Source organism: Euprymna scolopes, chromosome 7 (assembly GCF_053919585.1).
Source record: "Euprymna scolopes isolate OS-2025 chromosome 7, ASM5391958v1, whole genome shotgun sequence".
NCBI classification, from domain to species: domain Eukaryota; kingdom Metazoa; phylum Mollusca; class Cephalopoda; order Sepiida; family Sepiolidae; genus Euprymna; species Euprymna scolopes.
This window is the reverse complement of record NC_136488.1, coordinates 60,234,592-60,259,806: the sequence shown is the minus strand read 5'-3', so window position 1 is coordinate 60,259,806 and position 25,215 is coordinate 60,234,592. Positions and strand designations below refer to the sequence as shown.

The following is a 25,215-nucleotide window of genomic DNA, read 5'->3' as shown; positions in this document are numbered from 1 at the left end:
ACTGTTACATATAGGGGTTTCATTGAGAGAGTCTTAGAGAGAGATGCTTAGAAAGAGTCCTAGAGAGATTTATTAAGAATCTTATTAGAGAGGGATGTTGAAGGACTCAGAGAGAGATAGATGTTGTTTTAAGAGACTTAGTGAGATTGTTCGTTTATAACGATTCTTATATATTAAAAGTTCATTCCTTCCTTAGATGTGTAGAAGAAGAAACTCTTGGTGTGAAGAGATAGTGTTCAGACATTTCGGACATTGTGTAGACATGATGTAGATTCTCATTGTGGATATGAGAAGTCGAGATGTGTATGAAACGACATTTTATAACACACATATATAATACAATTTCACTTTACCTTTTCGTAAGAATCATAAACACAAGACGAGCTTTACAAAACACATGATGGTTTATTTCGTCACACGGCCGTGTTTCCATCACCAAGAATTCAAAGTCTCACATTTTTTTCTTGAAGTGACGTCTCGCTTCCTAGACGCCTGACTGTCTCTCTCCGAGTTTCTTCACTGACTGACTAACTCTAAAGTTTTTTCTCTATTCCTAGAACTTTCTATTTTCCGTGACGTCATACACATGTTAAAACATGTGCCTTCTTTCACGTGCTCTGGACATACTAGTCCAAAACTTTTCCTATTTCTCAGTAACCTATTTATCCAATATGTTAAAAACATTATCTTATAAGCTGCATTCTTTCAATTTAAAATTTCATAACAAACTTAAGAGTTCACATTCTTTCCTTGAAATATTTATCTATATTCTAAACAAATGTTTGTTTTACATTTTTAAATTCTCACACGTAATCTATTTCTAAACCTAGATTACGAGGTTCGAATTTCGCCTATGCTATTTCATTTTCATTTTAACTAAACTGTCCATTTTTATACTTACATGAAAAGGGGACAGCCCTTATCATGTAACACCACCACCACCAATGAAAAATGAACTGAGTTCATGTGGAGACAGAAACACACGGAAAAATGTATTTTATACAAATACATAGTGACATGGATGGATTCCATTCAAACATTATTTTACTAGAACCTGTGGTGCTACTTCTGGTAACATGTAGTGTATTCTGCTGAAGTTTATTTTTAAAACTGCCAAGACCAACACTAGCAATTAATAACTATGTCGTTTAATTTATGAATGAAAGGCTGAATAATATACGAATGGATCACCAGTTAGCAAGTGCAAATTCAACGGCGGGATTTTGCGTATGAGATGAGAAAATACGAATTAATTAACAACACACACACACACATACACACACATACACATATATATATTAACAATTTTATAGAAATGTAAAATATACTCTGAAAGACCAAAGTTTATTGAGAAGTTTTAAAGTTCATGAATAGGAAATACACAAAGTTCGTTTCAAAGTTTCGTTGTGTGTGTGTGTGTGTGTGTGTGTGTATGTGTGTGTGTGTGTGTGCGCGCACGCGCGTGCACGCTCATGTGTGTGTTAGATAGTTTATCTTCTGGGTGGCATCTGTTCACTGGAGACTAAGCATCAGGCTTAAAGAGACTTCAACGCCCCCATTACAATCTTCTGGAATGGGCGTTTCGAGAGTCGAGGCAAGCGTCGCGGTGTTTAGTAAGAACTTTAAAATTCCGTTCACCATACGTCTGTTTTATAGGCTTGTAGAATTTGACACTGGATTATTACATTGGCGTATAGGTGTTACTTTTTGATGCTTGTAAATATTTCGATTGATTGAAAATTCTGTGCTTTAACACGTTCATGTTAAAAGTTGTTAGCTTTAGGAAGAGAAGACATAAGCGAATTCCAACGAAGCGGAGAAAGAAAAATTGTAAGCAATTATAGGCATTTGCATTTTAGCGTTCGTTGGAATCATTTTGCGACGCAATCATAATCACTGCAAACCTGCAAATCTGCAAACCCGCACTTTTTATAGTGAGGGTATTTTGGCGGGTACATAGGATCCAAATGTATTTTATATACCTACTCTAAAGACATGGTTAAGCTCGCGGTCGTTGCTGTCTATGCATAACATTATAAGAAATTATATCAACTACGCATGCATTTATACTACAAGAATCGTTCCAGAAGTAAAGCCTCCTATTTTTAAACTAAAAAAGTTAAAAGAGCTACGAAGACGGGAATGGTACTACTAAAACGAGCGACTTTTTGTGCTAAAATATTTACTTTTCTACATAGTCACTACCATTCTCACTGTATTTTTTCTAGGAATTCAATGGCACATCTCTGCTTCTAACGCATGTCCATGACAGGGCGTGCTTTCTAAGTGCCTCACCGTCAATATCTGCAACAAAGAGATTAAACTTTCAGGTCATGAATACATAAGTTATCATAACAATGCAATTTGCACCCCCTCTGGCCCATTAGAGCGTAAAAAAATAGGCAATAATTTTGGAACTCCTTTTGTATTATTATTTCTTTCTTACAGAATAACAATGTATTTTGCGATTACGATCACCATTACAACTCACTTTGCATACTTGAATCAGTTCTTTAACATATTTCGGTTTTGGTCAGATATAATCGCTATATCAAATATTAAAGCTTCAGACTATCTTATTCAAAAACAAGTGTGGAATAGTGATTACTTACCTACAAACAAGAAGTACCGGCTTATTGTTACATATTAGTAACCCTATTTTGATATCGATTAAGACAGCTAGTATAAAGTTTGACACAGGCACATTGAGTACATGCCATGATAATTTAAATCTACAAAACAGACTCGTTCGCAGGCTTGAATCAAAGATGGATGACAGTGAGATTAAAACAAAATGAGAGAACAGATCAATTAGACGAAACAGATGTGTGAATCGAAATGACGAATGACGTCACATTTTTCGAGCTGAGAAAAAAAAAGTTTTCAAATAATTTGTTTATGGAAGTGGGTACGAGACACACCACCGATAAAACTGATAGGAAAACTTAGAATATCGGAAAGAGAGAAATACCCCTTAAGATCTGTTCACATGTCATACAGAGACCTAAAAAGATAAGTTAGATAATTAAGTAGCTAAGAGAACGCTACTCTTTCTCTCTCTCTCTCTCTCTCTCTCTCTCTCTCTCTCTCTCTCTCTCTCTCTCTCTCTCTATCTATCTATCTATCTCTCTCTCTCTCTCTCTCTCTCTCTCTCTCCTATGGGAGTAAATTCTCTCCAGAAATAAAATCTTAGAAACTCTCAGCGAACATCCCCATGTGTCCTTTCTGTATGAAAATATGTTTTATTCGTGCTAAAGATGAGACGATCGACGGTCGCCCATGGAATGAAGTGACCATCGAAGAAGAATCATCTGGCAGCGAAAACTCGACTAGGAAGTGATAAAAGACCCATGTACATATTAAAAAAAAACAACTTTTATTTGATTTATTACATTATTATAGAGATTAACGGACACCAGTGAAAATTATACGATGCTTTCGACATCAAGTTGTATGATTGAATTCTAATAATATTCTATTTGCAATAATAAATTTCTTTTGGAGTCAATACTAGTACTAAAAACAAATCTCTTTTCACAAAAAATAGTTAATATCGATTAAATATTCTTTAAATAAAACGAATATATTTCTTCCTACTTTATTTAAAATTGTAGCAAACACTACCCAAGTTTCACCATTACACATCATTAAGATATTATCTCACCGACCTCTTGACACTTATTAACTCTTATCCTCGAGTGGTCTTCGGGCCTTGATAAGTTGAAGCTCCCTTGTAAAAAAAATATCCTAACCTGAGTGTAAGGGGAATCACGTCTTCCAACAGGTGGACACTCTTCGCGAAAGCCTAACGCACATAAGTACAAAGAAAAAAAAAGACGTTGAATAATAAGATAATAAATAATAATTTATTTTTCTAGCGACATTTCTTGATATTCGGAATGCCTTTCCAGTCGGCCGCGTTCATTGTGAAAGTGTCCTCCCGAGCGAATGATGTCAACTTAAATCCGAAATAATTTTTCAACAGAATATTCATGGCAGATTCGTCGTACCGATGGCAGTTGGCATAAACGGATTTCGTGAGAGGAGGGTCGCACTTGTGTCGGCTTCCTGTGGGGGCGAGACAAGACTTCTCCAAGGAGCACAGGATTAACCATTTAAGAAGTTTGTTCTGAAAGAAAAGAAAAAAAAAGGGATACATTTACATAAACATTAGTTGTAATACCCCGCCATTACCCGGGATCTGTTTCGTTTATATTTTAGCATAAATATTTCTGTTTTTGTATTTTATAACCATGCCTTTTTTTTTCTTTTTTACCCCCAGTCTCATTATGTAAGATAAAAGGCAAAAAAAGAACGTTCACGTTTGTATTAATTAGAATCTTCTAATATTTTAATAACATAAAAGTGTCTCTTCTGGTACAATTGAAAACTGGTGTACTCTCTCTCTCTCTCTCTCTCTCTCTCTCTCTTTCTCTCTCTCTCTCTCTCTCTCTCTCGTACACACACACAGTCTCTCTCTCTTTATATATATATTGAGCACTTTACAGTTGAAATAAAGTCGGTCACTTTAGCTCGCATGCGCAGATCATATCGCAAATCATTAGATCACTTTAACAGACGTTAAAACATTTAAAAATAAATTTATATTTCTCGCAGTCAAGGTTGGCCGAGATGATTTGTTCCTTGCTAATGGAGTCAGAGATAACTTCGTTGCCGGGTTCGAATCTCCCGATCGGCAGTAATCGTGTCATCCTGCACTGATGATTTCCGAAAAGATGAAACACTAGTGTCTGTAGGTATTTAATTATTATTATAATAAGTGTTTAGACCCAAAATTGGCGGAGTTTGGTAGAGTTTTTAAAGGTCAGATCATTGAATTTTGACCCCTTGACAGCCAAACTATCTCAACAATAGTCTAGACTTTGGCGTTTTTGGCGTCGACGAAAAACTCTCTCTCACTCTCTCTCACTCTCTCTCTCTATCTATCTATCTATATATCTATCTATTTACCTATCTATCTCTACTGATATAACAGCTTTAGTCGGGCGATTATTTTATCTCGGACCTAAACTTAACAGTCTAGCACATTCTGTAGGAAAAGGATATTCCTCCTCTGGGGCGGCGGCTCTATAACGTTGTCTCGAAATCAATACACTGTACTCTTAATCGTAAAATCGATAAAGAATAGGAAAGAGCTTCAACTCGCTTTTCCCCGTTGTACCTATTTACTATGCCTCCCCACGGGACAGAGTTAGACACCAGGGTCGTTTTTTAACGTGGAGAAAAGGTACAAAAATAAAAATTGTCTCAGTCGTGAAGGATTTCTCCTCCACCGAAAGAGAACAAGAAAATGAAGTGCAGCATCTGAAGAACAGATACTACACTTTGATCTTGACCAACGATATAATTTCCTTATTCTCCCGCCGCGCGTGACTTCTCATTACGGCTGTGATCGTTTTCTCGAAACGTCATTCATGTGTTTAGCATGATCGGCTTCTTGCACATGCTCTCGCCTTTTTATAATCTTTTTTTCCCTTACCATGACGTCATTTCGCTCATGGCTCAGTATTTGCATATATAGCTGTCCGCGCTATGTTACAGCTCTTCAATCTCACTTTTCGACCCTTATGTCACATTTCCTCGCCGTGAGAGAAATACCTAGCCCGTTTCTATCACTTATTCATATATAAATACGCTTTAATTTCCTCTTCCTTCCCCTGTTTTTTTTTTAACCCGGGTTTTCCCTTCTTCTGTCTGAATGTTTCTACTGATAGCTGCAACCTAATCATGTCGTTTGTGTTGCTATGGTCACGAATTAACTAAATTGTCAAATGCAAACGAACGGGCAAGACACATGTATCGGTACTCTTATAAAATTGCTTTTTTTGTGTGTATTGATATAAAACCCCTTTTTTTCTATTTATTTAGGTATTTATTTGCTTCCCCACGAAAGCAAATGGGACACAAGGTTGTTTTTAATGTGATGGGGGAAGGGGGGAAACTAGCTCCCCTAAAACAAAGGGGAAAAGGGGCACTCTGGCAGTATCCACAAATAGTAATTGTCTCAGTATGAAGGGTTTCCCCTACATTGACCAAGGACCAATTAACTTAAGTGAAGCATCAGAACAGATACCACACTTCGATCTTGGTCCGAAGGTCAAGAAAGAAAAAAGATGAGATTCTTTCTATTCATTTAAAAAGAAAATGCAACTTTGTTATATATGGGCCGTGGAATTACATTCATCTGCAAAAGATCTAGCTAATTTGCATATTCTTTTAAACATTCATCTATATATTAATACAGTAGCGTGTGTTATTTTCTGTGTCACGCTTACATCCGGGTCGTTTAAATGTTATGTTCTTCCATTTCTTATCATAAATAATTTTACACAGAATTCTTCATAAGTTTTGTTTTCGGTTTCGATTATGGCTGATGGCACTTAAGTCATCTATTTTTTTAATAAATAATTTTATCAAAAATTCTTCATAAGTTTTAGTTTCGGTTTCGATAATAACTAATGGCACTCCAGTAATCTATTTTTTTAATAAATAATTTATCAAGAATTCTTTATAAGTTTTGGTTTCAGTTTCGATTATGGCTCCATTTACACTGAACATCTACAGAATGCCAACATCAATATATTACATATGAATGAGTCCCCTGTGGAATTTCCACAGGTCCTACTAATTTTAATTAATTCCCTATTACTTTTTTTTTCGGTTTTCTTATGGGATGATCATCTTGTTAACTATTACGTGTAATTATATTCATACAGATATTCCAGAAAAAAGTAACTCGTAAGCTAAACGTTTTGGTTTCGATTCTCGGTGGTGTTTTTTTTTTTTTTTTTTTTTTTTTTAAACTTTTTAAGTCATTACTATATATTAGGTCCAATATAATATAATAATAAATACGAAGTCTGCATTAATCAAAATATCATATTTAAATATATAAATATATTTTACGCCCGGGCAATGCCGGGCGGCCTGCTAGTATTAATATATAGCTGTACCTAAAGCTAAACCGAAATTTAGTCGGAAAGCACTCTTCTTCTCTAAGCTTCTTCTTTCTCACAGAAGAGACGTAGTGAATCTATCTCCGCTCTATCGTTATTTCCATGGCAGGGGCTCAACTACCGCCATCCTGTAGAACTCATCTAGCAACAACAACTGCCAACAAATTTCCTTATTATATATCTGTGTCTAAAACTAACCGAAAACTCCATCATAGTTTCTGTCCTAGAATTATCCGTCTGTGGAACACAATACTGCTGAGCTGCTTCCCATCTAACTATAACATGGCCGTTTTCAAGTTTAATGTAAACAAATTTCTGTTGAACTGTTCTCTTAAATAATCAAACACTACCTAAGTTTCACCATCACTAATCATCAGTGTTGTTTCACAAACTACCTGACACTTATTAACCCTTATCCTCGAGTAGCCTTTGAGCCTTGATTAGCAGTGACACCCCACTAGTAAAAGAAAAACATATTTTGTTTTGTTTTCGTCTCACCTGGATACGTTTAGTGTTGTGGATAATAACAAGTCGAATCTCCAGGTGACTGGTTTTCTTCAGCATCTCTAAATTAGTGGGTAGGTACCCGTACATATCGGGGTGCGTGACAGAATAGGTGGAGTATGGCTTGTTCGATGTAAGCACCACGAGGTCCTCTTCTTCTGATTCTTTAAGAAGACTTTGGAAGTGGCCTTTTACCAACCTTGTGTTCGAGTTGATCCACATCACGCTACCGAATTCTGCCAAAGCCAACTGAAAAATGATAAAAATAACAAAGTTTTAATTTAAATTTAGGTTTCCTTTAGTGGTTTTGTGTTATGGCATACCGACCCTTTTTTAAGGGGTTCTCGAATCAAGTTCGTTTCACAGAAATACTCTAATCAAACCCCACACTTAACCTTGTGTCTACCTCTTGGAAAAAAGGTAAATAAAATATCAACCCTTTTTGCTGTCATTTTATGACGAATTCAATCGTTTTGTTAAGTGTGTCACATGATAAGGGCTGTCCCCTTTTCATGTAAGTATAAAAATAGAGAGATTACTTAAAATGAAAATAAAATGAGAGAAAGCAGAAATCGAACCTTGGATATAAGTTTTAAAGAACAATAGGTTTAAATGGAATGTCCAGTAAATTGTTAATTCTGATGAAATAAATAATAAATAAACTATTCAATTGTTAGAAAGAATGTGGATAATAAAATATGGGTTAAATAAATTAGATATGTAGGTTGAATTCCTTTGTAAAAACATCAAAGAAAAAATAGGTTATTGGGAAATCATAATGTTCGGGAAACGTGCAACTCGCGCATGTGAGGGCACGTGAAAGTTTGGTCACGTTGGCCGGACATGCATGGCTTTCTCAATATAGGAAGTGAGAGTTAGTTAGAGGGACGGTCAGTGAGAAACTCAGAGAGGGTCTGGGAATTCGAACATCTAGGAAGCGAGACGGTCACTTTGAAACTAAAATGTGAAGCTTTGAATTCTTGATGAGAAAACCACGGCCGGTCGTGAAGAAATAAACCCATCATGTGTTTTGATAAAGCTCGTCTTTGTGTTTGTGATTCTTACAAAAAGGTAAGGTGAATTGTTATTATATGCCTATATGTTTGTGTTATAAAATGTCGTGACATACACATCTCATATTCACAATGTGAATCTACATCTCATATCTACACTAAGACTATCTGAACACTATCTCCTCACTCTAAGAGCTTCACATGTCAACACTTCTAAGTAAAGAATATTTTCAATATATATGAATCGTTTCATAACAGAAACAACGACATCTATATATATAAAAGGCAAAAATCGGTGTGTATGTATGTATGTATGTATGTATGTATGTATGTTTGTTTGTAACGCTAAAACTTTTGAAAGACGGAACCAGAGTTGACAAATTTGGTATCATATTGCACCTTGATCACCCGGATGACAAATATCGAAATTTCACGTCAAACGGACCAGTAGAAAGGGGTCAACTGATCGTTTTTCTCCTAGGGGGGCCCCCCAAAAAACCTGTCATTTTAACGTTATTCAATACGTGTCACGTGACGTGACGTCAGCTCAAACTTTTGACAGACACAACCAAAGTTGACAAATTATGTATCATATTGAACCTTGATCACCCGCATGACAAATATCGAAATTCCACACCAAACGGACCATTAAAAGGGGGTGAACTGATCATTTCTCTCCTAGGGGGGCCCCCCAAAAAACCTGTCATTTTAATGTTAATATTACATAATCCAAAAACGCTTAGTCATGTCACGTGACGTGACGTCAACATCCAGTAATGGCGAACAAATGTAAACAAACACTTTGTTTTACCGATACTTTTGTAATTTCTCTTCTGCTTTGTTCTAGAGATTATTAAACTCCATGACAATGTCTCCAACGTATTTAACTGGTTAAAAATAGTATTTATACAAGAGTTTTAACGAAAAATATCAGGAAAAAATGTACAGGAATAAAAAAAAATTCAGCTTTCAAAATATTCGTCGATAAAAAAACCGATCTTTATATTTACGCTAGCCATTTTGTATATTACCACGTGACCTGCTATCTCTTAAACTGGAGGGGGGGGGATCCACTTGAATCCAACAAAACCAGTAATTTTTTTTTTCTATTATATATACAGCATTTTCTATAAAATTAAGTGTAGACTTTATAATTAAAACAAAAAATGTTATTCATACTAAAAAAAAAAAACGCTTAGTCATGTCACGTGACGTGACGTCAACATCCACTAATGGCGAACAATTGTACCTATTTACTATGCCTCCCCACGGGACAGAGTTAGACACCAGGGACAAAAATAAAAATTGTCTCAGTCGTGGAGGATTTCTCCTCCACCGAAAGAGAACAAGAAATAGAAGTGCAGCATCTGAAGAACAGATACTACACTTTGATCTTGACCAAAAGGCCAAGAATGCGAACAATTGTAAATAACAACTTTTTTCACAAAACCAACACCGTCTTTCTTTTTTTTCTCTCTCTTTCTCTCTCTCACCCACTTACTCTTCCCTCTCTCTCACCCTCTTTCTCTTGACGTCACACCACTGTTAAACTGTGTGGGGGGGGAACACATTCCCAGGCATTATCTCCTATAGATGCACATTTTATTAGAAATTCAGCTTTCAAAATATTAGACGATAATAAAAATATAAAACCAACACCCTCTTTCTCTTTTCTCTCTCTCTCACCAACTTACTCTTCTCTCTCTCTCACCCTCTTTCTCTTGACCTCCTACTACTGTTAAACTGTGTGTGTGGGGGGGGAAGAGGCAGCTTGAAAACCAACAAAAACAGTGCACAGTTTCCAAAGCATTTGGGGTGGGAAGGGGGGGAAGAAGCCGAGCGCACAGTTTCGTGTGAGAGAGAGAGAACAATTCTCAACCTATATACTCAACAAATTTTTTATCTACAGATTTGAAAGTTTGTATATAGGGTATTCAGACATATGGAAATATATCTAGCATAATCTATCTATTATATCTATAAAAGTGAAAATGTGTGTGTGTGTGAGGTAGCCAGAGAGAGAGAGAGAGAGAGAGAGAGAGAGAGAGAGAGAGAGAGAGACAACAATTCTCAACCTATATATTCAATACATTTTTTATCTACAGATTTGAAAATTTGTATATAGGGTATTCAGACATATGGAAATATATCTAGCATAATCTATCTATTATATCTATAAAAGTGAAAATGTGTGTGTGTGTGTGTGCGTAAGAGAGAGAGAGAACAATTCTCAACCTATATACTCAACGTATTTTTATCTACGGATTTTAAACTTTGTATATAGGGTATTCAGACATATAGAAATATATCTAGCATAATCTATACATTATATCTATAAAAGTGAGAATGTGAGTGTGTGAGAGAGAGAGAACAATTCTCAACCTATATATTCAACAAATTTTTTACCTACAGATTTGAAAATTTGTATATTGGGTATTCAGACATATGGAAATATATCTAGCATAATCGATCTATTATATCTATAAAAGTCAGAATGTTTGCGTGTGGTTGTGTGTGTAAGGTTGCGAGAGAGAGAGAGAGAGAACAATTCTCAACCTATCTATTCAATAAATTTGTTATCTACAGATTTGACCATTTGTATATAGGGTATTCAGACATATGGAAATATATCCAGCATAATCTATCTATTATATCCATAAAAGTGAGAATGTGTGCGTGAGAGAGAGAGAGAGAGAGAGAGAGAGTAAGTACAATTCTCACCCTATATATTCAACATATTTTTTATCTACCGATTAGAAAATTTGTATATAGGGTATTCAGACATATGGAAATATATCTAGCATAATCTATCTATTATATCTAGAAAAGTGAGAATGTGTGTGAAAGAGAGAGAGAGAAGAGAGAGAGAGAGAACAATTCTCAACCTATATATTCAACTAATTTTTATGTACAGATCTGAAAATTTGTATACAGGGTATTCAGACATATGGAAATATATCTAGCATAATCTATTATATCTATAAAAGGTAGAATGTGTGTGTGTGTGTGTGAGTGAGTGAGTGAGTGAGTGAGTGAGAGAGAGAGAGAGAACAATTCTCAACCTATATACTCAACAAATTTTGTATCTACAGATTTGATAATTTGTATATAGGGTATTCAGACATAAGGAAATATATCTAGCATAATCTATCTATTATATCTATAAAAGTGAGAATGTGTGTGAAAGAGAGAGAGAGAGAACAATTCTCAACCTATATATTCAACAAATTCTATCTTTACAGATTTGAAAATTTGTATATAGGGTATTCAGACATTTGGAAATATATCTAGCATAATCTATTATATCTATAAAAGTGAGAATGTGTGTGTGAGAGAGAGAGAAAGAACAATTCTCAACCTATATACTCAACAAATTTTTTATCTACAGATTTAAAAATTTGTATATAGGGTATTCAGACATATAGAAATATATCTAGCATAACCTATCTATTATATCTATAAAATGACCATGTGTGTGTGTGTGAGAGAGAGAGAGAGAGTCAGAGAGAGAGAGAGAACAATTTTCAGCTTGTGTGTGTGTGAGAAAGAGAGAGAGAGAAAGAGAGGAAGGAAAATTCTCACCCTATATATTCAACAAATATTTTATCTACATATTAGAAAATTTGGATATAGGGTATTCAGACGTATGGAAATATATCTAGCATAATCTATCTATTATATCTATAAAAGTGAGAATGTGTGTGTGAGAGAGAGAGAAAGAGAGAGAGAGAACAATTCTCAACCTATATATTCAACTAATTTTTTATCTACAGATTTGAAAATGTGTATATTGGGTATTCAGACATATGTAAATATATCTGGCATAATCTATGTATTATATCTATAAAAGTGTGAATGTGAGTGATGGAAAGAGCAAAAAATTCTCAACCTATATAACCTATAAAAGTGAGAATATGTGTGAGAGAGAGAGAGAGAGAGAACAATTCTCAACCTATATATTCCACACATTTTTGGGCACAGATTTGGAAATTTGTATATAGGGTAGGCAGACATATAGAAATATATCTAGCATAATCTATCTATTATATCTATAAAAGTGAGAACTTGTGTGTGTGTGTGTGTGTGTGAGAGAGAGAGAGAGAACAATTCTTAACCTACATACTCAACAAATTTTTTACCTACAGTTTAGAAAATTTGTATATAGGGTATTCAGACATATGGAAATATATCTAGCATAATCTATCTATTATAACTACAAAAGTTAGAATGTGTGTGTGAGAGAGAGAGAGAGAACAATTCTAAACCTATATATTCAACAAATTTTTTATCTACAGATTTGAAACTTTGTATATAGGGTATTCAGACATATGGAAATATATCTAGCATAATCTATCTATTTTATCTATAAAAGTGAGAATGCGTGTGTGTGAGATAGCGAGAGAGAGAGAGAGAAAAAGAGAGAGATAAAAATTCTCAACCTATACATTCAACAAATTTTTTATCCACAGATTTGAACATTTGTATATAGGGTGTTCAGACATATAGAAATATATCTAGCATAATCTATCTATTATATGTATAAAAGTGAGAATGTGTGTGTGTGTGAGAGAGAGGACAATTGTCAACCTATGTATACAACAAATTTTTTATCTACAGATTTAAAAATTTGTATATTGGGCATTCAGACATATTTCAATATATCTGGCATAATCTGTCTATTATATCTATAAAAGTGAGAATGTGTGTGATAGAGAGAGAGAGAACAATTCTCAACCTATATACTCAACAAATTTTTTATCTACAGATTTGAAAATTTGTATATAGGGTATTCAGACATATGGAAATATATCTAGCATAATCTATTATATCTATAAAAGTGAGAATGTGTGTGTGTGTGTGAGAGAGAGAGAGAGAGAGAGAACAATTCTCAACCCATATACTCAACAAATTCTTTATCTACAGATTTTAAAATTTGTATATAAAGTATTCATACAAATAGAAATATATCTAGGATAATCTTTCTATTATATCTATAAAAGTGAGAATGTGTGTGTGTGTGAGCGAGAGAGAGAGACAGAGAGAGAGAGAGAGAACAGTTCTCAACCTATACATTCAACAAATTTTTATATATAGGGTATTCAGAAATATCGAAATATATCTAGCATAATCTATTATATCTTTGAAAGTTAGAATGTGTGTGTGTGAGAGATAGAGAGAACAATTCTCAACCTATGCACTCTACAAATTTTTTATCTACAAATTAGAAAATTTGTATATAGGGTATTCACACATATGGAAATATATCTAGCATAATCTATCTATTATATCTATAAAAGTTAGAATGTGTGTGTGAGGTAGCCAGAGAGAGAGAGAGAGAGAGTAAGAACAATTTTCAACCTATATATTCAACAAATATTTGATCTACAGATTAGAAAATTTGTATATAGGGTATTCAGACATATGGAAATATATCTAGCATAATCTATCTATTATATCTCTAAAATTGAGAATGTGTGTGTGAGAGAGAGAGAGAGAACAATTTTCAACCTATATACTCAACAAATTTTTTTATCTACAGATTTGAAAATTTGTATATAGGGTATTCAGACATATGGAAATATATCTAGAGTAATCTATCTATTATATCTATAAAAGTGAGAATGCGTGTGTGTGTGAGAGAGAGCGACACAGAACAATTCTCAACCTATATATTCAACAAATTTTTTATGTACAGATCTGAAATATCACATTTGTATAGAAGTAGAAATCTTGATACCTACTCTGATACCTAATAAAAGAAAGGACACTCTTTAGGGCGGATTTTGATTATAACAAGTCACTAATTAGAAATTATAATAAACATTCTAATAATTTAAGAATTTTACCAAAATAAAATTGCATGGTAATCACCCAATTTCTGCCACAAAATTTTGATTGGCAGAACTCATAAACATAAAATATATATTTTCTAATTTCATCTTTTTTTTTTCTTTTTACATAATCTGGTTTGATGTTTTCCCAAATATTCAAATCACTATATTTTGCTGCTTAATATCAAATACAGCAACTGAGTTATTTTTATGCATCAAACAATTACATTTTCTCATTCATCCAAACTAATCACTGAACATCAATTTCATATTTTCTTCACTAAAATATTACTGTGCTTGATGTCATCAAGTGGAGCGGATCATTTTTTTTTCATTTGTTCACACATTTTTCCAATTTATATATATTTTAAAGATTCTTAGCCTATGTCATTGCATACCAATCTGTTTATTAAAAGTTAAGGTTCACTGTAAACACATATGTTACACCAAAATAAAAACGCTTCAGATAATGTCTTGATATTCAATTCAGTTTCTCACATGACATCTTATGAAGTTAGTAGAAATGTTACAGACTTTTGAATCTCAAACACTTTCAATACTGTGCACTGATATTTTCTTTTTTGCAATATAAGCACATTCATGATTTTTTTTACAAACGTTAAAAACTTTCACATTGTGTAGCAATATACTGAAACAATTATAAAAATATTTGTTTTTATTTTGAATGATGCAGGGCATCTGAAGAGAGATTTTTCTAACAAAATGAAAGTATAATTTTTAGCAATAGGTATCTAGGAAAAGGCCACTACATATGTTATAAGTTCCAAATTTCCACAACCTGGCAAATACTGGTACATGCTAGCAAATTTAGATTTGCAATTACAAAATATGATTCTAATTTTTTCCTTTGCTCTTTATTCTAACACTACACTAAGTTTACTGTGTTATTTCGCTACAGTTGATATTGTGTAGAACAATAAGAAAATCATAGTGAACAATGCATTCAACAAAATTTCACACACATTTCTAGATACCTATATCTAATAAGTTCAAAAGAAAGGACACACTTAGGGAGGTATTTTGGTGGTCAAGTCACTAAAAAGAGATTAGCTGGTTTCCCGGCATAGCCCAGGATATAATAAAGATTGACTGAAATACATGTTCTAGCTGGTTTCTAGGCGTTGCCAGGGATGTAATATAGACACATTATGTTGTATATTACCTGTTCTCTTCTCCCTAAGGTAAAACAATTTCATATACATGCTGTAAATTACCTATGCTAGGGATAAAACATGAACAATATCAGTCCTAGGGTAGATAAAACAAATAATACATAGAGATGAAAGATTCCTCTCCCCTAAGAATCAAACATATGTTCAATATCTGCTTTTGTTTTTTCATTGTTTATACGGTCCCGAGCAACGCCGGGTAGCCCTGCTAGTTCTTTATAAACGAACAATCTCTCTGAATCTCTCTACAACAACATCTCTCTCGCTCTCTCTCTCTCTCTCTCTCTCTCTCTCTCTCTCTAAGATACTCTCTCAATGAAACAGCTATATAACAAGTGGTGTTTTCTCCAGTACTTTGATATTTTAAAACACGAAGGTAAACCCTCCTATTTTTAACCCCAAAAGTTGAAGACGAAACTTTATTAAAACAAGCGACCTTTTGTTCTCCAGAATTTATTTTTCTACATAATCACCACTATTCTCAATACACTTTTATCAGGAATTCAATGACGCATCTCTGCTTCTGAGGTCTATGACAGGGGTTGCTTTCTTAAAGTCTCACACCGTCAATATCTGCAAGAGAGAGATGAAACTTTAAAGTAATGAATTCATAAGTTCAGGCATCATAACAATGCAAGTTGCAATCCTCTGATCCATTCGAACAAAATAAAAAAATAGAAGGGATTACTTTTGGAACGGATATCGTATCTACAGATTAACTTACCTTTTCTAGGAATATACAAAGCGATTCTCCCCCTTTACTTAAAAAAATACTACCCGATTGAATCGTTCGTAAAAATCACACTCTAGAAATACGGTATAAGTAAACTTCAGCCTATGCTTACGTGTGCGCCATATTTCAGCCTTTGTTTAGCGCCATTCAATGACAAGCATACGTAAATGGGACGTGCAAGGTTGTCAATAACTATCACACCTTCTCTTGTCATGACCCTGATTTAGGCTGCGATGATCTTGTGATACAATGGACACCCCCCCGGCTCAGAGTCAAGAACCCGACTATAGGAGGAAATGGTTCATCAGCATAGCAAAAGTATAGGAAGTTATTTTAGTAAAAGGGCAATGGGGAAGGAGCGCCGTTATCTTTTTAAATTCTTGAGACAGGAAAACGCCTCACTCTTGGATGTCAGTTTCAGAATAATCAGTCACTCACAGCTGACGGGGAAAGCGTGGAGTAGCCAGTTTCTATTAATCAGGTGTGGCGGTGACTAAGACAAAAACCGGACAATGAATTTAGGAGTCAGAGTTAGTTTGGAGATAGTTTCGAATTTGCGTGAGCTGACAACGGTTGGCGGCTTAGGGGGACCTTGAAAGGGATTGGAGTGATTGGAGACTTAGTCAGACAGTTTTAGCAGATGAGGAAACGAACTGATCAACCGATCGGCAGTGATGGCGTCGGCAGACAAGTTATCTCAATTGGGTCTTAGTTGATAAACTGAAACTAAAATTGTGGACGTTAGCGTTTAGAATATCGTTTTCTACAATGGTATCACACACGCAATCAAAGCACAATGATCTAAACAGTTTTTTCTTTTGCGTTGCCTTTATTTTTTATATACTTATAAACCAGTGTTTGCGCCCTTGACAATTGCCAATGTTATATATGCCACAGACAGAACATGAAGAATGGAAAGCGAAGAAAACTGCGGAAAATAGCGTTGTGGTCGGCCATTGTCGAAAGGGAGATGCACATGGTTTCACAATCTTCTTCCGATCAGAAATAGTCCGGGTAGTGTTATATATATACATTATCCTTGAGATGATTCCATAGATATAAATCTGAGGAGTTAATGTTCGTTGAGAGTGATCACACCTTCTACTGATGGGACTATCAAAAGTGTCCCGGGATGTTAGTGAAAGGTAATGAAACAAAAACTGTTGAACAAGTCAAGCAGATAGTGAAGAGTTTATTTGTACTAAATATAGTAAAAGGATTTTGAATTTTATTAATGGCTTAATGGATGCGGGTATTTTAGGGGTATCACTCCGTATATTATACGTAAATAGTCTGAAAATGATTGAGTCTATTTAACCCATAGATAGAACTATAACAAGTATTATTGCACCTGGCAAGTGTGGATTCGGGAGTAACGACAACTAAGGAATAACTCCAAAGTCTTCCATGTTCCCAGATTCAACACTAGTTATACCTAGTATCCCTCCGTGGTGCAAAGAATAATGTTAGTACAGTTTGGATGTATAGTATGTAGAACAATAGGAAAATAAATTTAAAAACAATAAAAACAATAGAAAAGGTTGATAAAGATAGATTATAGAGGTGATTGTTGTGGGTTAAGGTTATTTTGTTAATTATTGGTTGGACGAATTGAATCCGATATTCTGATTGGTGGTGACCGCGACGTGATACGATCTATATCTATACGTATATACACTCTGCAAACATATTGTAACGTTAAATTAATATAAAATAGATAGAAATTATGAGTAGAGATGTGGTGAAAAAGAGAGATAGTGAAAAAGAAAGATGGTAAAAGAGGAAGATGGGTGAAGAGGAAGAAATTGTGAAGGAGTAGGAGATAGTGAAAGAGGGGGTAGTGAAAGAGGGGGTAGTGAAAGAGGGAGATAGTGAAAGAGGGGGTTAGTGAAAGAGGGAGATAGTGAAAGAAGGGTTAGTGAAAAGGAGAGATGGTAAAAGAGAAAGATGAGTGAAAAAGAAGAGATGGTGAGAGAGAGGGGGTTAGTGAAAGGGGGATGTTGAAACTGAGAGAAATAGTGAAGAAGGCAGAGGGTGAAAGAGGAGAAATGGTGAACGAGATATTGAAAAGAAATAGAAAGGAAAGAGAGAGAGATTGAGAGAGAGAGAGAATGACACAATAATAAACTGACCTGTATTATGACTGGTCTCCACGAAGTTTCGGAACAGTTGTGCACGTGAGCAGGAAACATCCACATCCAGAAAATCCGTGTTTCCACGTTGCAAGCCGATTCCAACTAGGATAACAAAAACAAGATGTAACAATCTTTATATATATATATATATATATATATATATATATATATATATATATATATATATATATATATATATATATATATATGTGTGTGTGTGTGTGTGTGTGTGTGTGTGTGTGTGTTACAGAATGAATCTAGAGAGAGAGAGAGAGAGAGAGAGAGAGAGAGAGAGAGAGAGAGAGAGGTAAATTATATTGAGACACGTTGACCGGAAGTCAGGATCATCTGATCGGATTGCGTGTGAGTCACGTGATCAGGTTAGCTGAATCGTAGAGATTTGGTTTGGGCGTAGAAGGCGCTTGACATGTATTTTTCCCCCAGAATGGAAGAGGAGTGAATCTTTGCCTAGTGGAATTTATTGAAATAATGAAAAATATAAAAAATAACTACATGTTGTTAATTAAATAATAATGATAGTAATAATAATAATAATAATAATAAAATTGGGAACAACAGAAAGAAATAAGATTTAAGCAGTGTAAGAAAAAAAGACACATTACTGGGTTGAATAAGGGTCAACTAGTTCTTAAGTTTTTCAAGAGTTAAAGGTTCAGTTTATATTTATTCTAATTTTCGAAATTGTTGTAGAATTTTTTTTGTATCGTTTTTTCGTGGGATTTTTCTCCGGATGCGTAGTCATTATTAGGTATATACATTAGAATTGAAATGATTTAGGAAAAATAAGATGATATTGATAAAGAATGATTGGCGTAAAAATCAGTTAGAATTTTAGAGAGGGGACAAGATAAATTACGTAAACGGGTATTTTGAGAGTTTTCGGATGTGATAAGCCGAAAGAAAGAAATTTTCTTTTTTTTTACAATTGGTTTTTGTTTTGTTTTTTATGATGCCCATAACATTTTTCGCAAGAAGTGTAACTTGCTAGGGAGATGATAAGCACTAGAGGTGCCCCTAATTAGAAAAATAAAGATGGGAACCTGCGATCTTGTGTGCTTTTTAAAGCATGCCGCATGTAATGGTTTCGAACAGAGGATAAGTCTCGGCACAATAAATTAAAAATGCAGGCGTTGGAAGGATACGAGAATCCTTATGAAAAAAGGGCTATGAGAGGCCAAAGGCTAATCACATATAGCATAATGAAGTGAGAGAAAGGTAAAATATACCGTAAGTACGTAGGAAAATATACCTTATATTTTTAGAGACGCATGAATGTGGGATATCTCTGCTGGATCTTGGAAGCTCTGATGAGAGAAAAGAAAAATCACAAAAATCGGGCCATTAGCTAGAATTTAGTGCACAAATAGGAATTTTGGCGCAAAAGGGTTAGTTAGTTAAGTCTGATATTTTCTAAGTCTTCATCAAGTTCCAAGGGTCCAAGTAGGGAAATCCAAGTGAATCAGTGGATGAAAGGTATATCTTAAAACTTTGGAAGCCAACCACGCAGATAAATGAGTTTTGAGAATGTCCTAAAAAGATAAGTTAGTTACAAAACGAAAACAAAGCTCTAATCAATTGAACAACCATGAGGAAGAAAGGATCAAGGGCACATTTGGACGAAGATTCGTCGATTTCATAAAGAGGTGAAATGAGACCTCAGTTTAAGACATATTGAGACACGTTGATGGAAGTCAGGATCAGCTGATCGGATTGCGTGTGAGTCACGTGATCAGGTTAGCTGAATCGTAGAGATTTGGTTTGGGCATAGAAGGCGACGGACGGCTATCAAAGACGTCTTATCCCCTTCACTGGGGGGAGACGCTGACGTGTGTAGAAACGAGACCAAGAGTACCACGCAAGCCAGAGATTCACTTTCCATCTTCTGCGAGACATCTGAAAAGTGAAATAAAAACTATAAAACAAATTCATCGTGTTGGAGTGAACGAACCTTCGACTAAAACAGGTACCATCTCCTCTCCAAGACACGAGATGTTCCAGATGGAGCAACATCCAAGACGCAGAAGGTCTGTTGAAAAATACATGTACCACACACACACACACACACACACACGCACACGCACACACAACGGCATATGAACATATCATTTAATAGAAAAAAAACAGCTAGACGATCACACGACATTAACTCTGACTAGACGATCACACACGATCTCCTTTATTATTCGTCTCCTTTATGATACAACACAACATATATATATATATATATATATATATATATATATATATATATATATATATATATATAAATCCTGGAAACCATGTTTCATGGTAGAAAACTGATGATCCCTTAAATAACATTAGGACTATTGTGAGTTCGAGAAAGCAAGGATGCAACGATTGCAGGTGATTAAATGACTTACTAACTTTTCGAACGAATGATAAGAAAATATATAAATAAGTTTTTTGTATATAGTTTTAAAGATTCAAAAACTTCCAACACACACACACACACACACACACACACACACACACACACACACACACACATATATATATATATATATATATATATATATATATATATATATATATAGCAAAAAAATGACTGTTTCGTTTAACCATCCCTCTACGCAAAATCCGTCAAAAATCCACGGTGAAGAACTGTATATCATGTAACTATATACTATACGCTGCTTCTCACACAGGCGGATGAAGAGGTGAAAACGTATTATGCTAAATTACATTACTAATCATGATGGGTTAAAGAAAGTAGAGAGAGGGAGAGAGAATGACAAAATACCAAGGTCTTAGTACGACATGAAAAGAAAATGGAATCTTAGGAAGATCTCAATCTTTCCATTAATTATAGGAGCAGCCGGGGCCATAACATGTTTTAAAAACTACCTGGCGAATAGACGTAGTAAACCAATCGCAAGGAAAACGTAAACAATCACAATTAAATGGGCGATTAGAACATTAAAAAAATATTTAAAAATCTGTCGTTTTAAGTGTCTGAAATAGCGGGTGAATATCTGGTATCCTGTTGGATGCCCCATCTCCAACAAATGCAAATAGATAGTAAAAATGAAATAGTAAAAACCTGAGATCGAGTATTCTTTCTGGCCGATAGTGATTACTTTCTACTCACTAACTTTTGCAATATATATATATGTGTGTGTGTGTGTGTGTGTGTATATATATATATATATATATATATATATATATATATATATATATATATATATATATATATATTCTTTTTTTTTTACATTTTCACCCTAAACAAGGCACATTGCCACTTTGTTGTAGGATGCTACTATCAGGGACATAAGCATCAGGGGTACTGTGTAGGGAGTTGGGCAGCAAGATGTCGGTTCACGTTACACTTGAACTTCTGCATGTCAGTACAGTTGGGGAAGCAGGGACCCGGAAGGGAATTCCAAAGTCTAGCTGTTCTGGGGAAGGAACTACTGGAGTTGAAGGCTCTCTTATATCAAGGAATCTCTACTGTTAAGGAGGGGATCTTGTTGATGTTTTTTTAACGATAAATACCGTTAAATAACGGCTTCGTCTCGAAGTTCATTTTTATTTACTTAGAAAATCGCCCATAATTTATTACAACGTATATAACATTTTTTGTTTATTTCTTTATTATTTTTAAAACAGTAATCTGCGTACATGCATGTTTCAAGGTAACTACCTCTCTTCAGCGTAGCTGGACTGTTTCTAGTAATCGAACTCCGGACCATGTGTATTACAGTCCAGCATGTTTAATCGTAGTGTGTGTGTGTGTGTGTGTGTGTGTGTGTGTGTGTGTGTGTATTTAAACAAACATTGTTTAAATAAAAGACCTTTTGTTTAATTCTAACTTTTTTAAATTTTTATCGATTGAGAAACAAATAAAAAATATAAAAGGTATAAGTAAACAGATGAAAAATGCTGCCTATGTGTGTGTATGTATGTATGTATGTATGTATGTATGTATGTGTGTGTGTGTGTAACAGAATACAAAGTTTATTTTGCATAATCAATATTATGTTATCATATACCAAGAATTCGACATCAAGAAATCTTTGTGTATTTATATTTCACAAAATTTTATTAAAATCTATTCTTCAACATAAAAGCACAAACATAAAACAAAATTGCTCATCAACATTTAAAAACAATGTTTTGTCATTTCATACTTTTTTTTATTATAGTGCGTAGTCAAATGTTAATATAAAAATATATAAATATCGTGGATTCATTGAGACAAATTACACTTGCAATATGCACTAGTATCATAGAGATGCAGATTTTTTTTCATTTTGTAGATTTTAATTGAAATATTTCCTTGTCCCATTTAGATGAACTGTTATAATGTAACTCGAACACGTGACTACAGTTCACGTATATTTAAGGATAAAAACTATTTGAAGTCAATTGAAGCTGCGAGTTGGAATGCGAAAAATTAGCGTTTTATTTTTAACTCACTTATCAGTTGTTGCTACCCAACACGGACTTCTATTATTGTACCTAACCGAATAAATCTTTTTTTATATCTGTGTATTGTTTTCTATTTGATGATATAAAAACAAAATAATATCACTAATGTCACAACATTTGACTTTATTAATATGTGTGTGTTGTGCATGTGTGTATATAATTAGATTAATGTGATAATTTAGTGAAAATTTGTTTAAGGACTCCCATATAGAGCTGTGTATTTTATTTATTGTAGAGTAAGAAAGATGAATATCTTCGAAAGTACTTGAGTTTATATACTATATTTTATCGTTATTTAAAAGTACACATATTATATTATTATATTATATATATATATATATATATATATATATATATATATATATATATTATATATTATACATTATATACTACTTTTTATCATTATTTAAAAGTACATGTATCTATTATTATATATTATTATATTATATATATACTAGCATGGGTGATCGGCGTTGCCCGGGTGTTTGGAGGTGTATGTTGAGCAAAAAAAATAAAAAGGTCAATTTTTTTAAAACTTTGACTCCTATTATGACCTCTTAACATTTATTGTTTTGGGCTCAAATCAAGTTATTAAGTTAGATCAATGCCCAAGGAACCTATATCTTAATCGCCAAATTTCTGGCCGGAAACCGATCACATAGATTTTCCCAAATCTCAGTACCCTGTATATCAAATTTCGAGTCTATAGACTAAAAATTGACAGAGTTATTGCGTAGGGTAATCTATACACACACACACACACACACACACACAGACAGACAGACATTTTCACTTTTATTGATATACTAGCATGGGTTCCGGGCGCTGCCCGGGTGTTTGGAGGTGTATGCTGAACAAAAAACAAAACAAAACGGTCAATTTTTTAAACTTTGACTCCTATTATGACCCCTTCAGATTTATTGTTTTGGGCTCAAATCAAGTTATTAAGTTAGATTCCTGTCCAAGGAAACAAAATCCAATTCCAAATTTCAATACCCTGTATATAAAATTTCGAGTCTGTAGATTTAAAATTAACAGAGTTATTGCGAAGGAAAATGTACACAGACATACAGACAGACAGACGGACATACAGACACGTTCATTTTTATAGATATACTAGAATGGGTGCGCGCCGTTGCCTGGGTGTTTGGAGATGTTTGCTTAGCAAAAAAAAAAAAAAAAAAAAAAAAAAAAACGGTCAATTTTTTTAAAATTCGACCCCTATTATGACCTCTTAAAATTTATTGTTTTGGGGTAAAATCAAGTTATTAAGTTAGATCCATGTCCAAGGAACCTATATCTAAAATTTCAAGTGTTTAGACCCAAAATTATCGGAGGAGTTTGGTAGAGTTCTCAAAAGTCAAATCGTTAAACTTTGACCCTTTAACAGCCAAATTTCTGGCCGAAAACCGATCACATAGATTTTCTCAAATCTCAGTACCCTGTATATCAAATTTCGAGTCTGTAGACTTAAAATTAACAGCATTATTACGAAGGAAAATGTACACAGACACACAGACAGACACACAGACAGACACACAGACACGTTCACTTTTATAGATATACTAGAATGGGTGCCCGGCGTTGCCCTGGTATTTGGAGGTGTATGTTGAGCAAAAAAAAAAAAAGCGGTCAATTTTTTTAAAGTTTGACCCCTATTATGAACCCTTAAAATTTATTGTTTTGGGCTCAAATCAAGTTAAGGGACCTATATCTAAAATTTCAAGTTTTTAGACCCAAAATTGTCGGAGGAGTTTGGTAGAGTTCTCAAAGGTCAAATCGTTGAACTTTGACCCCTTAATCGCTAAATTTCTGGCCGACAACCGATCACATAGATTTTACTAAATCTCAGTACCCTGTACATCAAATTTCGAGTCTGTAGACTAAAAATTGACAGAGTTATTTTGCAGCGAAATGTACACACACACACACACGCATTCACTTTTATAGATATATAGATAGATTATATATTATACATTTATTATATTATTATATTATATATATATTATACATTATATATTATTTTTTATCATTATTTAAAAGTACATTACTTTACTATTATATATTATACATATATTATATTATTCTATTATATACTAGCATTTCAGCCCGGCGTTCCAGTGTATGTTGAGCAAAAATAAAAAGTGGTAGTAGGAAGGCAGGCTCGAACCCGTACCGCAAAGGAGGAAAAGAATGGGGTAAAACTTAATGTTTATGCTGTTACGACCACCGCAAAACCGGAGGCGACATTTTTTTAAATTAAGGCTAGACAATCTAAAGAAGAGGATAACTTTTAAAAATATCGGCGAAAAAAGTGACCCCCCCCCCTGTAGAAAAGTTCCTAGTTGAAGGAGAAGAGGGA

At 34.2% G+C, this 25,215-nt stretch overlaps 1 protein-coding gene and 1 pseudogene across 1 annotated transcript in view; both read right to left on the bottom strand.

Moving 5' to 3' along the window:
- Window positions 1–3,844: 3,844 nt before the first annotated feature.
- Window positions 3,845–25,215, bottom strand: part of LOC145279756 (uncharacterized) — a 47,330-nt gene continuing 25,959 nt past the window's right edge. The window contains exons 4-6 of the mRNA XM_080131061.1: window positions 18,381–18,485; window positions 7,476–7,730; window positions 3,845–4,129 (exon numbers count right to left, since the gene is read on the bottom strand). Of these exons, the coding sequence (XP_079987187.1) occupies window positions 3,875–4,129; window positions 7,476–7,730; window positions 18,381–18,485 (615 nt within the window). The 3' untranslated portion in view covers window positions 3,845–3,874. The remainder of the gene's footprint in view (window positions 4,130–7,475; window positions 7,731–18,380; window positions 18,486–25,215) is intronic.
- On the bottom strand, window positions 9,769–9,913 carry LOC145280594 (U2 spliceosomal RNA; annotated as a pseudogene).